A 17,637-nucleotide genomic window follows, 5' to 3' on the forward strand; every position below is an offset into this window, starting at 1 on the left:
ATCCCTGCTTTCCAGTCTCCCGCTGCAAGAAGAACAAATCACAGATTCCTGTAGATGAACTCAACACTGGCATCTTTGCAAGTACTTCTTGATACGCATAAGGCAGCCCCAAGAGTTCTTACCTCTTTTTAGTGAATTTAGATTGCTCTCAGATGTGTCAAATGGGTAGTTATGCCATAAAGAATTACTTGGACAGTATCTCCCTACTAGAATGGATGGAAGCCAAGCTTCTGTGGGACAGGGTCTGCTTGTCTTGTGAAATATGAAAAAGCTGCTCTGGAGATTGTAATGACACTTCCTTACTTGAGGTTAGAAATGGCTCATTTATACCTGTGGATTTCCAAGTGTGGTCTCTGGGCCAGCAGCATCTGCATCACCTGGAACTTTCTTAGAAATGCAAGTCCTCAGGCCCTATCATAGATGTACTAAGCCCAAGCACTCTAGGCCCAGGGCCCCGTAAGCCATGTTGTAACCTCCCCAGGTAATCCTGATGCCATCCAGGTGTGACAGTGGCTGCTCTCTCTAGACAGACATTTTTTGGGCTTTTCCTACCTGAATCACCTCCACCCATGGTGATGAGCCCAACTGATCACTAAATGGTATGAAAGCAATGGAATTGAAACAGACAAAGGAAAGAGAGCCAAACACCGAGATAATGAAGATTTAACTCTGGGGCTTTTGTCTGCCCTGTGCTGGGATTACTAAGAGCCAGAGGAGGATAACATAAATCTTTTCAATTTGAAGAAAAGGCATTTGAGAGGAATTGTCACTTGTCCAACATCTCACTTGCCCTTAAATAGCAGAGCATGCTGAGGGGATTCCGTCCTACGATCGTGGGGACTTTCAGTAGCCCCATGTGGCTGAAGCTGGAGTCTGGCAGGGGCAGGTGAGGAGCAGCTTGTCACTGTCTCCAGCTGCCAGCACACCACTGCCCCTCCCAGCCCACCCCTAGTTGGCTCAGAAGTCAGATAACCGAGCTCTTCACACCCGGGATCCAGGCTGGCTGCCTTGAAGCCATTTTCTTGTGGTTTTCCTGTGGTTAACCTCGTCAAGGCCTCAAGTACTTGATTGTGCCCAGAAAAGAGAACCGAAACAGTAGCTGAGCTGTGGGTGGGACGGCCCAGTTTCCCCCCTGCACTGCCAGCCAAAGTCTATTCACCACCCACTCCAGCCCCACAGGGAAACTGGAGAAGCTCCGAGGCGCCCCCCAGGTCCCACGGGCTCCCTTCCCAGCCCTGGAAAGGAAATGCCCCCCTTGCCCCTCCCCCTGGCCCTCTCGCTCGCCCTCCCCCAGGCCTTCCAACAGCTGCTCTCCATCCTCGTGGTTCTGAAGTTACCATTTCTTTCTCAGGTTGTTGAAAATGGTCCCCATGTTTTTCTTTGAATCCTGGAGACCTGATTGTATCCTCTGTAAGATACACCGGGGAGCCTGGGTTGGGGTCGCTGTCAGTGCTGGGCCCACAGCCACACCGTTGCTGCCCAACTGAATCACCTTCTTCTGGAGGGCTACCAGCCACCCTCCCACTCGGTACAGACCAATGGAAGTGCTGCGCTGGGTCAGGGAGCAATTATGGTGTAGGCTGGTGGCTTGGAAATGCCAGAATGCAGAGGGGCACTCAGCAGCTGGTTTCAAAGATAGATTGTGGTGCCAGCTTCCTGGGATTCTGATGAAATAGGTGTGGATAGGCACTGGGTTCTCATTGGAAACAAGCACTCCAAGTGACGCCAGGTACCACAGCCTGAGAAACAGGGTCTGAAGTGACTTTGGAATCAGCCATGCCCGAAACCCATGGCTGTGTGATCTCATGCAAGTTACCTAACTTCTCTTGAGTTTTTTCCCCCTCATCTGTACATGATCAAATGGAGGCTTAAATGAATTCATTCCTGTAAAGGACTTAATGTGAGGTCTAGAACAACTAGGTACTAGAGATAATGATAATTAATAATTACTATGGTTAGTTAAGTGTTTTCTGGGCTCTGGAAGCCCCCTGCCTCAGAAAGATAACATGGGCAAGGAAGTCAGCATTGATATAATTGCTTCATTAAATTTGGTTAGTATTACCATTATTGTTATTGTTAACAATATAGCTGGCCTTGGCCCTGAGGACCTGACATCAGTGGAGCCCAGGGAGTAAACGTTTTTACAGGGTGGACAAACCAATCTTGAGGTTTCAGTGTTTGAACCAGGTCCAGAGCAAACAGAAGAAGCCTAAGATGATGAAATTCCCTCTTAACTTCCTAGACTTTCTTCCTTCACCTAAATGTAGGTTCCTTTTGCTAATTTAGGACTCAAAGCCCTTCTGTCAGAGAACAGACAAGAGCGATGGAACTCTAAAAAAAAAATTACTCATAGTTTTGGTCAAGGTTGAACATAAAAAAGGAAATCAAAAGTTTTAGCTAAAATGAGTGTGGTTTTCTGTTTTATTTTTGTTTTGTTTCATTTTGCTTTGTGATTATATGTGGAACATAAAACATCCTGGGAGGGTTTATGAACATCACTTGACTGACATTCTGAATGTCACGCTTCCTGACATTCTTTCCCACTAATTTTGACCCTGTAACATTTTTACGCAGCAGAGAAAGGTGAGGGATCTGACATTAGCCAAGTGCCCTGTGCCACAGCTTAAAGGGACATGATTAAAAGTGTCATCCCATGAAAGCATGGAGGTGGCCAAGTGGTTTCCAGATGGCCTCTCTGATGGCACCTCCTGGTGCCCACCTTGGTGCCCAGCCCTGCGGCCTTTACTGCAACTTCATGTCAAGTGGACCACTCATCCTGGAAGCCACTTACAAGGCATTGGCAGAGCAATCAGACGAGCATTGGTTGATTGTTCCCCTTTGGTACCAAGGTATAACTCATGTGCAGGGCACACATGTTAGATGTGCAGCTGGGTAAATTTTAAAATACGTAAATGCTGTTTCCCCACCACCCAGAAGAAGATATAGAACACTTCTCCCACCCAAAAAAGGTTTCCTCATCTCTCCTCCAGCCAAGGTAACCACTGTTCTTAGCCATTTATCATTGTACAAAAGGGGGAACTATTCCAAGGTAGGTATGTGTGTCTGGGCAAGCAGGCGTTACTTAGAGGATCTGAAATCACACAGGGTGGGAAGGTCAGGCCATGAAGAGGCCAACAGAGTTACCCCCATGATTGCAGTCATCTGTTGGGCTCCACCTTGAGTCCCTCCCTTAAGCACATTCTGTCCTGTGCATGAACAGGAAAGCCATCCAGCTGGAGTAGGGGAAAAAGCCCACCCTGGTCCAGGTGGGACCTGATACAACTGCAAAAGTGTCTTTCACTGGCCCATAAGCACTTTCCAGCCCAGCCTCCCCAGACCAGACCCTGGATTCTGAGATCTGGTTGTTCCTGATGTGTTTATAGCCTGGGATTCACTCACACATGGCCACTCCTCCAGAACCTTGACGAATTTAACTATTGGTGACAACTTTCTCCTTCCCGCTGGTTCCTCGCGGTGCATTGTGATCCCTATATTCAAGCGCACTAAGTGCTTCAGGTATCTGGGGTGCTAGGATTGTCTGTTTGTTCCTACTATGTGCCTTGCTGTTTTAGTCAGCTTTTTCACTGCTGTGACTGAAAGATCTGACCAGAACAATTGTAGAGGAAGAAAAGTCTGTTTGAGGGCTTATGGTTTCAGAGGTCTTACTCCAGAGAAGGCTGGCTCCATTTCTTGGGGCTCCAGATGAGGCTGCACATCATGGTGGAGTGTGTGGCAGAGGGAAACAGCTCACATCCTGATGATCAAGAAGTAGAGAGAGCAGACTCCATGCTCCAGATACAAAATATATACCCCAGAGACACGCCCCCAGTTAACCACGTCCTCCAGCCACATCCCACCTGCCTCCAGTTACCACTCAGTTAGTCCCATCACGGATTAATTCACTGATTGGGTTAAGACTTTCACAGTCCAATCATTTCTCCTCTGAACTTTCTTGCGTTGTCTCACACGTGAGCTTTTGGGGAACACCTCACATCCAAACCATAAGGCAATCTTACTTAACATACCCTGCAATCCTTCAGGGAAGGTATTCTTACCTGCAGTTTACACATGAGGAAATTTAGACTCAGAAAGAGGATGCAAATTGCCCAAGATCACAGACTAAAAATAAAATAGCAAGTCTGGGGATGCAGGCAGGTCATTGGAACACAGGGTCCACCTCAGATAGAAGAGCCACATGTAGTATCCAGCTAAGTGTCAGCCAACCAGCTCCTAAATTGGCTTCAGACTCATACATTTCTTCAATAAGCATTTGGCCTCCACTTAATGAAATCTGAAAAATCCACCCCCAGGCTGCTCTGTACAAGGAGACACAGTGTGGGCAATTTCATTAGAAAACAGTGGGGTTGTCAGGGTCGGGAGGCAGCTTTGTCCCATGGTTGGTCAAGTCATTGTGAGGTCTATTCTTGCTTAGATGCCAACTGGCTGTGGGACTTCTTTGAGCCTCTGTTATGAAAGAATGACCTACGTGGCACTTTCTCTGGGGAAAGCCCAGAGCCCTCTGCTCTTGCACGGCTCTCAGAATTAGTGTGTGAGTGCCCTGGTTTTCTTCCTCACAGTCCTGTTTCTTGGGTAGGGGGTGAAGGAGAGACACCTCCTCTCATGAGATGAGGGACAAGCTGCCCCCGGTAGAACATCAGAAGCCTGATCACATAGGGTTTATGATATTGCCAAGTGAGGTCCAGGCAATTGGCCCAATGCCCAAGGGAGAGTAGTCACCTCACTAAATATTTGTTGAATTGAATTAAATTAGAATAATTGAATGAACATGGGATTGGGAGGGATTTTTCTCTCTGGTAAACAACATGTTCAAGTCTTCTGATACCTTTAGGGTATCAGGGCATCTGGAACCTGAAATAAAAAAATTGGAAGGTGAGCCTCAGGGTTATACACAACTACATATAAGAGGAAAGGAGGAGTAGGAGAAAAATTATATAAGTGGAAGAAACGATTTATAGTAGAGGGGGTGGAGAGAGAGAAGGGGAGGGGAGGGGAGAGGAGGGGAGGGGAGGGGGGACAGTGGAGAATGGGATAGACAGCAGAATACATCAGTCACCAGAAAGGCAATTTGTAAATCAATGGAAGTGTAACTGATGTGACACAGCAATCTGTATACGGGGTAAAAATGGGAGTTCATAACCCACTTGAATCAATCTGTGAAATATGGTATATTAAGAACTATGTAATGTTTTGAACAACCAACAATAAAATAAAAAAAAAAATTGGAAGGTACCAGGAGGACCTGATATCAGAGTAAAAAATGGGGAATGGGGCAGATAATACACCAAGTTCAAGTTCTAGTCATTAGCTTTGCAATTTTAGGCAAATTCCCTTAATCTCTTTAGGGCACAGCTACTTGTCAGTGTTCTGTTTCAAAAAAACAAGACAAATGAAACACTTGTGTTAGTTTTCTAGGGATGATGTAACAAATTACCACAAGTCATGTGGCTTAAAATAATAAAAATTCCCCCCTCACCGTTCTGCAGATTAAAAATGCAATGTGTTTGCCAGGTCTGGTTCTTCCTGGAGGGCCTGGAAGAACCCGTTCCCTGCCCTGAGGTTCTGAAGGTGCTGGTGATCCTTGCTGTTATTTAGCTTGTAGCTGTCTGTGTTTTTCCAGTCTCTGCCCTTATCAACACGTGGAATTCTCCCCGTGTGCCTCTCTGTGTGGCCATGTCCCTTCTTCTTAAAAGGATACCAGTCATATTGGATTTATGGTCACCCTGATCCAGTGTGATCTCACCTTAACTAATTACCATCCTAACTAATTAACTAAAGGCCCTATTTTCAAATAAGGTCATATTCTTAGGATCTGAATAGAACCTAAAAGTTTGGGGGGAACACTATTCAATCTAGGATATCACATTACAAATGATAAAAGTCCTTTTCATTATCCCTGATAGTATACGCTGAGCACATAATTATAGTACTGATGCTTCCAACCCATGAGCTTAAAAATTAAAAAATCAGCCTTGAGGATGTTAGGCCAAGCAAAGTAAGCCAGCCCCAAAAGACAAGCACGTCATGGTCCACTTACATGAGGTATGTAGAATAGTCAAATCCAGACAGAGAGTGGGAGGGGAGTGTCAGGGGCTGGAGGGAGGGAAGGATGGGGAGTTATTATTTAACAGGTGCAGTGTTTATTTTGTAAAATGAGAAGAGTCCTGGAGATTAGTTGTACAAAGGTGTGAAAGTATTTAACATTACTCAGTTACATACTAAAAACTGGTTAAGATAGTAAATGTTGTGTTCTAGGCATTTTATCACAATTGAAAATTAAAAATAAAATTCATGGCTCCCTGAATTCATTTATGGGTGACCTGAAAATCGAACACCTTGTGTTGTGTTAAGGAAACGGCATGCTGCCTTCCCAAGAACACTTTGCAATGAGAATTCTCTGTGAATGGGTATGTGTCTGTGCTTCAGGGTTTTACTCTGTTCACTGTCTTGTTCTTCTCCAACACCCTTAGCTACAACCTGGGCAGTGGTGTGGCATCCATCTTGGTGAACGGCTCCTTCAATGATGGCCGGTGGCACCGGGTCAAGGCTGTCAGGTGAGCACCTAGCCCCGTGAGAGGCAGAGTTCGACTGGGCCATACTGGGAGGTGGAGTCCAGTTCTCCTTTAGTCCCACTGTCCTGTTCCCCAGCCTTGCCTGGCATCCACCAAGACCCAGCTGTGCCCCCCACTGACACTGACAGGCCAGAGGTCAAACCCCACTTCTGTAAGGAATGGTGACTTTCTGGAGAAAAAAACTCTCTGATGATTAAACTGGGGAGGGCCTCAAAATATAGTGCAATGAGATTCCAGGACTTCAAAGAAGGTTCCCATCTTATCACATAGGTCAGAGTGGCAGAGTAGCACCATGCAGCTGGCTCTGCAGCTGTAGGACTTCCTATTGGCATTCCTACTGTTCTCTTTGTTTTACATTATTAGACCCTTATAATCCCGTGTGGTTCACAGGGCCCCAGGTATGTATTTCACTCCTCAGTAGGAGTCATTATCCCAACTTCTGATTTTCTTTAGGTGAGCCATTCTTTTGCTCTTCTTTACAGTTTTAGTTTTATTCCTTACATCCATATTCCTAACAGTACATTTTCAGGAGCCAAATAGTGGGTCAGCACTGGTAGTGTCAGTACTGTGTGTTAGATGAAGGACCCAGAAGATGAATCCTGTCTGGGGAAGTCTATGGGTGAAGTCAAAGGGTGAGGCCTGGGAAATACAGGGCTCAGCAGGGTCAATTTCCTGCTTAGCTCACATACAGGCTGTGATGGGAATAGCCTTGCTCTGACCACTGTGCCTGACTTTGATACCTTAGTGCAGGTGTGAGGATACAGAATCAGAGCTGTGCTTACCTGCTGCCAAGTAGAAACCACTCGAGATAGATGTGTAGTGATGTTGATGAAACCCCAACTCTGACTTGTTGAAAAACATAAATGTTTTCCCATGATGAATACATACAGGAGTGCATCTCAAATTTGTTCTAGAATAGAAGTCAAAATATACAAAGTCAAATCTAACTCCAAAGTACTCCAAACCACGTGCCTTCTGAGTTCCTCATTTCTCTCTCTCGGTACCATCTTTATAAGGACTTGCACAGAGGCATCCAAAGGAATTTGAAATGTGTCAGTTCTTAACTCCAACTGCCCTCAATCCCTACAGTTCCTTCTCTGGGGACATCAGGGATCAAAGCACCCTGCTCTCAATTTCCTTGGGTAGAGATGGTTGGTAGAATACATGTTATAGAAGGATATTAAAACATTCACAATTGTTGTGGTTTGATTATGTGTATCGAGATACACAGTGGTGGGGACACCAGGTCCTTCTTTAACATCATCTGGGGAAACTGATGTTAAGTGACTTTCCTAAAACTATACAACTGCTGTGGGCAGAGCCTAGATGAAGGCAGCCTACCACAACTAGGATTTCAGACTTTGAAGGGACAAGGCAGGGGAATGTTCCTCCAAATAACTTCAGATGGCAGAGTGGCACCATGCAGCTGGCTCTGCAGCTGTAAGACTTCCTATTGGCATCTTGATACCATTCCTAGTGCGTCTTAGGTTGCAGTGAAGACGGAACAAAAAGAGCTGAGTCCAGGAACTGTATGGGTGAGAGGATTCAAGCAGATATCACGAGTTATGAGCAGACAGCCGAGAAGAGACGGTATAACAGATCTAAGTGGGAACTGGTTCAAAGCCAAGCATATAAACCATGGCAAGAAGGGTGGGTGGACATCTTAATTCTCTGTTATAGACTCCAAAGTCAAAGATGGGAGAATCAACAGAGAGGAGATCCCTAAGAGGGGCTCTACTTGTACACTGTCTTGCTCTGGGTAATCCTGGTCTGGCAAGCATTATTCCTAGCAGAAGAGAGAAAACTTCTCACTTAATAGACTTCTTCAGTGGCCAGATTCTACACCCTATATTTTATCATAGTTAATATTCATAGCAGTCTAAATTCTATGGTCTTCTCTTTATGAATAAGAATTATTATGTGATGATGATGTTGATAATAGCAACACATGCCTTTACCAGTCTTTGTAAAGCAAGATATGTATCAGGTACCATGCTCTGTACTTGGCATGCACGACATCTGATCCCCATAAGAGCTTTAGAAGATGAGTATGGTTATTCCCATTTCAGATGAGGATGTTAAAGCTCGATAAATTCATTTATTCATTTGTCTACTGTTACAAGCCATATACCATTCGAGACATATGAAATACAACACTGAGTAAAACTGATGTCCTTGTCCTGGTCTTGGATTCTACTGGGAGGCAACAGACAATACGTAACATACACCATGAAGAAGGACATTAGATATGATACTGGAAGGCAAGATCACTTGTTTTTCAAACATGCCACTGATTAGAAGACAATATCTTTAGGGAAGGTCAGTGGAGTAGAAGAAGGAAACCGAGAGGGGCAGGAAAAGGGAGAAAACGCAGAATAAATGTAACCAAATCACATGATGTGCATATGTAAATACACCACAGGGAATTTCACCTTTACTTATGTGCAGAAAGTACCAATCCAAGATAAATAAGTGAGCAAAAGAAGATCAGTAGAGTAGAGGAAGGAGAATAGGGGAAGGGAAAAAAGGAGGGGAAGAGGGTCAGTCGGAGAAAAGGGACTGAAATGGAGTGAATCAAGCTCCATGCACATATGATTTTGTCAAAATGAACCCAACCACTAGGTATAATGATAGGGCTGTAATAGAAAGAGACAGTATCTTCATTTTAAAGATAGAAGAATGAAAAAAATCCTAGAATTAATGAAATACAGTAAGCAAAAAAAAATGCAATATTTTAGAATGATGAAAAAATTCAAAGGCAAAACAGAGAACAGACCAGGCAAGCGACTAGGGACATTGCTCATCACAGCATGAAGGTATGAGAGTCCAGAAATGCACTTCCAAAGTGGGGATCCTTGCATGGTCTGTAGGGAGCAGGCAGACAGGGGAAAGCTCCCTCAATTCAGTGCCAGAAGAGTGGCTGTCGAGAAGGGGGCCTGGGCTAGTGCCGACCCCTAGTGCTACAGAAGCCACCACTTTGGGTTTTGGCAGCCCTGGCATGTGGTAGTTGTTTGATACCTTTATATTGAAATGATTGAATTAGCTCCAAAAATAGCATTCTGTTTTGTTTTACATTCCTTTGCAGGGATGGCCAATCAGGAAAGATTACCGTGGATGACTACGGAGCCAGAACAGGCAAGTCACCTGGCATGATGAGACAACTCAACATCAATGGACCTCTGTATGTGGGTAAGTGACCTTCAGGGCCAAATCTAGATCAGGTCAGGGCTTTTTTTTTTTTTTTTTTTTTTTGCAAGTTCTCTGTTTGTTGTGCCAGGGATAGGTCAGTGAAATATCTGGAAATCAGGAAGCTGTCCTGATATTCCATTCTTCCATTTTCTGAACTTCTGACTCATGGCCTAGGGGACAGGAAGGAACTTACTCAGATGCTCTGTGCTTTGGACAGATCCACCAGGAAAACCATGCTTTTCTTGTTTATAGAACAGGAACCTGTTAAATATAGCTCTAGGAATTCTCTCTGAGGAAGTAGGATCTTTCTGGTCCACCTCAAAATAGAATGAGTAGCATATCTATAAATGGCTTATAATCCACTAATACAGAACACACAAAAGGGAAAAGATATCTTTAAATATTTTCAAAGTGAACTTCATTGAAAGCATTCAACGTCAGTGTATCTCTTTTGGTTTAAGATGCTGTCACCTCCAATGACACAGCATTTTGTCGACATTATACAACATGTCAAAATTCACTAGCTACTAATTTGGTTTCATTTGAGCCAGAAATCACACTGTGAGTTGTGTATTTGTACCCTTTTGCTGTGTATGAAATTGATCCAAGTGAGCCTGTTCCTTCAAGGACAATGATAAAATAGATGTGCTACACTGGACAGTCTGTCCTGTCAACCAAGGGATGTCAGTGGACACTCAGGTGCACCACAGGGAAGCCCCAAATTGCACAGCTGACATGTCTTCTTTTAAATACTCTTTTTTTTTTTCCTTGTGGCTTCCTGGCAGGTGGAATGAAGGAGATCGCTCTGCACACGAACAGGCAGTACATGAGAGGCCTCGTGGGCTGCATCTCTCATTTCACGCTGTCCACCGATTACCACATTTCCCTCGTGGAAGATGCTGCAGATGGGAAAAACATCAACACCTGTGGAGCCAAGTAACACCAGCTGGCCTTGCCCAGGGGACAGAGCCTCTATCTTGAGAGTCCCAGGGGCCCTGAGACCCTGCCCGATGCCACACACAGAGGCCCGGGACCAGGTGTGTTTCCTCTCATCAAGGGGAAAGTACACCCTGATGGGAAACTGAGCACCAAGACAGGAGGCCCTGGGTGGCCTACCTGCTGACACTCTGTGGGCCAAACCCAATGGAGCACTGTGTGTTGGAAGCAACGGACTTTGTCCATTGAATGCATGGAGTCTGCCAGAGATCACACATCAATGCAAATTCCAGAGCCTGTCTGCTGTAACTGAATGAATGTGTTGTGATTCATAGTGCTTAGAAGAGGAGAGAGAGAGAGAGAGAGAGAGAGAGAGAGAGAGAGAGAGCGAGCGCTCACATGAGCCCACAGAGCAGTATTAAAATACTTGTCTTTCCCTGGCTCATGACACTTACTCACAGCAGAATGACTGTGTGACCTTGAACTTTGAATTTCCCACCTTGGCCCTAATCCCTTCCACTCCCTGGTGGCTGGCCCAAAGTGCTCTCACTGTTCCATGAAAATAAAGGGTGGGGAAGATTAAACATAGAATCATGGTCATAATGCGGCCCCTCCCCCCAAGTATACCTTTAATGTGAAATCCCTACTTTTTATAATATCAATCTAAGAAAATGGGCCCCATGATTTTGTAGCTGTACTTTTGTATGTGACTATTTTTATAGCTGCAGACTGTCCACACGGTATACCTTAGGGTATGCTGGTAGTATACCCTAATTCTTGCACACTTTCCTAAAAATTTTCTCCCAAAGAAGACTTGGGGTCATTTGTGGTATCAGTGGAGTGGGAGAGGTGACTTGGGTGGGCAACTCGGGGAGCTGACCATTCTTTTTTTGGTACATGTTGGTTCTAGGGGATGAATATGAAGCTTTCCAAAATAAGCAGATTAAAAGGAATATGTGTTACCAAGGTTGGTCATTGTCATTCTGTTTCAAGAAAAGGGAATATCTTTAGTAAACTTGAATAAAGGGGATGAAGAAGACTAGAACTCATTCATTCATTCATTCATTGAGATGATACTGATTCACAGAGGTCACATTTACAAGTGGACACTAAGGCAGCCGGTGCTTCCAAGCTGAACAGAGAGTGGGAGATGTGCCCTTAGCATGGGCCAAGCTTCTGGACAAGAACCAGAGAAACGAAGCTTCTTTCTGCACTGTCAGCTGTGTCCCTCTGCTATGCACACATGTGACTCCATGTGCAGCTGGCTCACTGGCAGATCCCCATGCAAAGTTTGCTAAGGGAAAGGTGAGATGAATGCATCCCCAAAGAGGAGGGAAATCTGATGCAAGAGCCTATAATTAGTCCCAGGCATGACCCCACTCTTGTGTGTGCAGCATTCATTCAGCAAAAAGCTTTGAGCTTTGTGCAAAAAGCACAGTTTTAGGCACATGAAAAATCCTAAAAGATGAATAGATACCCTAGAGAGGTTCACCTTGCACTTCAACCTTCTGCCTCCTGTCTTTGAGAACCTTCCAAGACCAGGATCCCTACCTATCTGTCCTTCGATGGGTAAATGATGACAACAGTAACAATAATGATTATCCTTTGCTATGTGCCTCACCTTGTGAGTAGGACGGGGAGATAAGGCACCTGGTGGGAAGTATGCCCTGCCACCTCCAATCACCATCACCTCAGCACTTTTTCCTTGGAGAATGCTGAGGCCAGTGCTTCCCAGTATACAATGGAGTTGCTTTTACAGCACATTTTCAACAGATTGACTCCAGCTGGAGGGGAAAAAAAAATCTTTAGCAAAATAGCCAGCTGAACTGAAGTCAGAGGGTTGCCTTGCAGATGAGCTCTTGTTCCATGCAAGAGTTATCCAGAGAAAAAGGCAGTGACCCGGGGATGAAGGTGTGGGGTGTGTGTGGAAACTGCAGAGGACTAGGAAGCACTTTCTCTCTGGGTGGGAAGCAGCTGGAGCTGAGGGGAGGCGCTGACACGGTTTAGGATTAAGGCAATAGGGATCCCGTAGGTGAGAGAGCATCAGAGTAGAGGGACCCAAGAAGACAGTAGGGGGCCAGGGTAGGAATACAGGGTCAGAGACAGTGTATCCCAAGCTTGAAACAAGGCTTGTCCATCCTCTCTGTGGATAAATCCAGAAAATGTGGGATCAGTTTATATCAGATGTGGCGGTGAAGATAAAGATTTTAACCTCAAACTGAAGTTAGACCTCAGTTCTGGGGGCAAGAGAGCTGGGAAGGATTCTGCTTGTCTTGTGATGTTCCAGCTCTCTAAGTGTCTCTGTTATCTTTTGCCACAGTAATGGTGCGTAGCAACCACAAAACCTCCGTGGCATACAGCAATAAGTGTTTATTGCCTACTCACCCTGAGTGAGCAGCTTGGTGGCTCTGGGTTGACTAAGCCCTTCTTCTGGTCTCAGCTGGATGCAATCCCATATGTGGGGGTTGTTAACTTAAGGTGACCCCCGCTGGGGTGGTAAGGTAACTTGAGTCTGTTCCATGTGTCTCTTATTCTCCTTCTGTGACCAGCGGATTAGCATAAGTGTCCCCTTCTCATGATGATGAAGGAGGACCAGAGGGCCTGAGTAAAGGCCTTAGGCCTTTTACAGTAAGTGCAGCATGCCCACGTGATGCTTCCGCCACATCCAATTAGTCAAAGTCTGTAGGTTCAAAAGATGGAAGAAGAGTCAGATCCCGGCAGCAGCTGCGGCGGCTCTCGTCTTCGTAGACTCTTCCTGTCGTCTTCCTTTCGCTTCCCGAAACATGGCTTCTGGTGTGGCTGTCTCTGATGGCGTCATTAAGGTATTCAATGATATGAAGGTACGCAAGTCTTCGACGCCAGAGGAAGTGAAGAAGCATAAGAAGGCAGTGCTCTTCTGCCTGAGTGAGGACAAGAAGAACATCATCTTGGAGGAGGGCAAGGAGATCCTGGTAGGTGATGTGGGCCAGACTGTGGATGATCCCTACACCACCTTTGTCAAGATGCTGCCAGACAAGGATTGCCACTATGCCCTCTATGACGCTACCTACGAGACCAAGGAAAGCAAGAAAGAGGACCTGGTGTTTATCTTCTGGGCCCCTGAATCCGTACCCCTTAAGAGCAAAATGATCTATGCTAGTTCCAAGGACGCCATCAAGAAGAAGCTGACAGGGATCAAGCACGAATTACAAGCAAACTGCTATGAGGAGGTCAAGGACCGCTGCACCCTGGCTGAAAAACTGGGGGGCAGTGCCGTCATCTCTCTGGAGGGCAAGCCTTTGTGAGCCCCCTCCAGTCCCCTGCCTGGAGCATCTGGCAGCCCCAGACCTGCCCTAGGGGGTTGCAGGCTGCCCCCTTCCTGCCAGACCGGAGGGGCTGGGGGGATCCCAGCAGGGGGAGGGCATTCCCTTCACCCCAGTTGCCAAACAGCCCCCCAACCCCCTGGACCTTCCTCCTCCCTCCATCCCTGACGGTTCTGGCCTTCCCATACTGCTTTTGATCTTCTATTCCTCTTGGGTTGAAACAGACCAAGTCTTCCCCCAGGCACCCAGTTTGTGGGGGGCTGTATTTTTTTTAACGACACCCCTATTTCACACCTGTTCCTTCCTCATCCCATGCTGCCAACTTCTAACCGCAATAGTGACTCTGTGCTTGTCTGTTTAGTTCTGTGTATAAATGGAATATTGTGGAGATGATCCCTCCCTGTGCCGGCTGGTTCCCCTCCCTTTTCTCTTGGTTTTGACCATTCATGGAAGCAGGATCAGTAAGCGACCTTCAATTAAAAAACAAAAAACAACAACAAAAAAAAAGATGGAAGAAATAGACTCCACCTCCGTAGCGATACAGTGACACCTCGCCATAGTGGGAGGACCTACTTAGTCACCTGGAAAATTGAGTGAGTTCAAAGAGGGGTGAAAAATCCAGACCATGAACAGGGCCAGTCCTCCATGACAAGCAACACTGTTGAAATGATTGGTATGGTAGACATGAGGTGGCCACCCCAAGCTCAGCTCTTCTGTAGGGACCCTTGGAGCTGGGGACAAGGTTTATGAATTATTCAGTGACTGGCCAGACCAGGTTTCATAGGAGTAGCATTTGCCTCTCCCGTACCCTATCGACCTGACGTCTCCCTTATCCATCTGTCCTCCACTCCAAGTGTGTTGCTGACACTTGACAGTCGATTGTTGCTCTGAGGAGGGACCAGCAGGGACACCGGAACTCTGCTTTGGCTTTTGGGTGGCTGCTGTGGTGAGAAGCTGGTTGGAGAAGGCTGGCCGGGTTCTTTTGGGGAGCCTCCAGGGAGCTCAGAGTTTCATTCCATCCGTGTCCTGCAGAGGAAAGATATTGTGAGATATGGGTTCCTGAAAAACTTTTGTCTACAATCAGGATCTGAGGAAATTCCCCAGAACTTCCCACAGGTTCTGAGCAAGGCCATAGGGGTGGACAAGGGAAGGTAATGATCTTGCTTTTCCTATACAAATGGACTTTCGCAATCCTGTCTGTCTCCTCCAGGACCCCTGGGAGGTCTCCCTCAGGAAGCTCGGTGGGGTCTTCTGGGTCCCCACACTGCCCTGGGCCACCTCTCTGAATGGCTGCCCTGCTCTCTGGCCCTCTTATTTGCCTTTATTTTTCTGACCCAGTCCAGTCCCAAGCTCCGGGCCTGCTCCAACACAAACAGGCCTGCTGCTTTCCACTCACTCCCTGCCTGGGCTTCACAATAACTAGCACTTTGCTTCCGACATCCCTCTGCTCCTCTCCTCCGCCTCCCACTGCCTCCCCTCCCGCCTCACAGGGAGCTGTCTCCTCCCTGGGTGGGAGGAAGGATCTCGGAAATGTGCCCAGAGCTGGCAGGCTGAGTGCGTTCCACTTGGAGGAAACGCGGCATTTTTCACCTTTAACCCAGAAAAATATGGTTCTCAGAAAGCTTGTTTTTAGCACTGCAAGTTCCCAAAGGAAAAAGAAAAGGGAGGAGGAGGGGCCCCCAGCCCCTCACAAGGCTCTGACAACCAGCCCCCCCAACCCCAGAAGGCCATTCTTCCAGGAGGGGAATCGCCCAAGGGCAGCCTGCAGGGGCCCCAGCTAAGACTGAAATTCCAGTTCCAAGAGAAAGGCAAGGCATCAGCCTGGACAAAGCCTCAGCTGCTTCCCCGTTCCTCTCTGCCTCTTCCAGCCTCTGCTCAGCCTAGGATCGAACAGTAGCTGCCTCAGGAAGGTAAAGGTGCCCTGCATGCTGGGAAAGTGCTCTACCACCGAGCCACGGTTATTTCTCAGCATGGAGATTGTGGCTTGTTCAACTGCATCATAGTCAGGTGCACACAGCACACACTAAACAAAGAAGGAAATAAAAGTAGACCTGCCTCAGCCATCAGGAGGCCACAAAGTACCAAGTCTGTGGAAGCATCGTAGCTAGTGGGCTTCTGTGAAAGTTAACAGGCTGTCCTTAGGAAGTTCCAGCTCGCAGGTGGCCCCATTGGGGCCAGTAAAATGACTAATCCGATTCCACAGTCTGACTGGCTTCTGGGATAGGCCCTCTGAGTAATTAGTTGCACCTCAACCTCACGTTCAAAGAATGTTCACATACTTGATTTTAATAGTCCTCCTTCTGTGATGGTCAAAGCAGATGGGCAGGGCCTGTTTGACTTGGGGAGACAGAAGCTGTCCAAAAACACTAGATGACTTGCCCATTCATCCACCATGAAGATGAGACCATGATTCTGCACTAGGGAATTCTTCTCTCCTTACCCTGCCTGCCCTTCAGTCTGGTACGAGCTGCTCCAGAATGCCAGGATTATTAACTGGCATTGAGGGGGCTTCCTCAGACTAGCAGTCCTGGGCAGTGTATTCACAGGGGTGAGGGGGATCCGTGCAGAGGCCAGTTCCCAGGGGCTGCTTGCCAGTGTCTCAACATAGCTTCAACGAGAGACTTCTTCCCAAGGCTCCTGAGTTCAGCGAATCTAAAAGCAGATACTAGAGCTATTGGATCAGAGTGGGATTCAGGCCCCGCTAGAGGAAGTTGGGCCTGGATTGAATCCTTTCCCTTTTCTGCATTTCCTTCATCTCCACAAACAACCTCCTTAGCTCAAGGGAGTTGTAGCAAATTATTTCTGGATGGCAGTGTGCTTCCCCTGGGCCCACTCCTGCCTGGCCAAACCAGGAGCTAAAAGAGTGGGGCAGACAGCAGGGGAACGTCCCCTGCCTCACCGTGTTTCCCTGCATGTCCTTGCTGAGACAGCTTGGTCCTAGAAAGCGTGTGGCTCCCAGGACCACTTGCTCTTTCCTGGAAAGACGTGGGAAGAACATCACGTCTTAGCATTTGGGAGGAACTCTCTGCTTTACCGTTCGTTGATCTTGTCTCTGTGCTTTGCTCAAGATCCCAACATGTGCTGTGGCCTTCCCCCATGTCCTTGCCGTCCACCTCTAAAACAGGGGCCCAACCAAAGGCTTCCTTCAACAGCCTAGTCCTGAGGGGCTGCGGCTCTGACTTGGACAGGGAGGTCTCTGAGCAGGAAGGCCAGGGCTGGTCAAGGAATTTGCCATTTAAACTCATTTAATAACCAAACTAGGAGGCTCCAGGCCAAGGGGTGAGCTAAGGGAAGCCCTGTTAGGAAATTGGCCAAAGGAGAGTGAAGGCAGAAAAAGTGAACTATCAGATGGAGAGAGCCCTGGGGGAGCAAAGTGCGGGGTCCCTAGGCCCCACTGGTGTCCTTAGCCCCACCCACCACAGCAGCAGTGGACATTCCATGTTCTGCCTGAACTTGGGGTCAAAGGGCAGCTGAGGGAGAGAGGTATGAAGTGGAGCCACTGTCAGAGTGGAACATGGATAACGCCCGCTGCTTGTCCAGGCCACACTCACATGACCTCAAAGAAGCAGCAGCCTGAGCGATCGGCCATTCCAGCTTCTCAATGGGGCTGGGGCGATAAG

At 47.0% G+C, this 17,637-nt stretch overlaps 2 protein-coding genes across 4 annotated transcripts in view; both read left to right on the forward strand.

Moving 5' to 3' along the window:
- Positions 1 to 11,754, forward strand: part of EGFLAM (EGF like, fibronectin type III and laminin G domains) — a 175,418-nt gene extending 163,664 nt beyond the window's left edge. For all 3 annotated transcript variants that reach the window (XM_081283692.1, XM_081283694.1, XM_081283693.1), the window contains 3 exons: positions 6,489 to 6,572; positions 9,676 to 9,779; positions 10,565 to 11,754. In XM_081283692.1, coding sequence (XP_081139818.1) covers positions 6,489 to 6,572; positions 9,676 to 9,779; positions 10,565 to 10,719 — 343 coding nt within the window. In that variant the 3' untranslated portion in view covers positions 10,720 to 11,754. The remainder of the gene's footprint in view (positions 1 to 6,488; positions 6,573 to 9,675; positions 9,780 to 10,564) is intronic.
- Positions 11,755 to 13,462: 1,708 nt separating this feature from the next.
- Positions 13,463 to 14,461, forward strand: LOC308655422 (cofilin-1-like). The gene has a single exon (XM_081305548.1). It carries the CDS (start codon positions 13,499 to 13,501, stop codon positions 13,997 to 13,999), a length of 501 nt encoding a protein of 166 aa, XP_081161674.1. The 5' UTR covers positions 13,463 to 13,498; the 3' UTR covers positions 14,000 to 14,461.
- The last annotated feature ends 3,176 nt before the right edge of the window (positions 14,462 to 17,637 follow it).

This window comes from Spermophilus citellus, assembly GCF_964194105.1.
Source record: "Spermophilus citellus genome assembly, chromosome: 1".
NCBI lineage: Eukaryota > Metazoa > Chordata > Mammalia > Rodentia > Sciuridae > Spermophilus > Spermophilus citellus.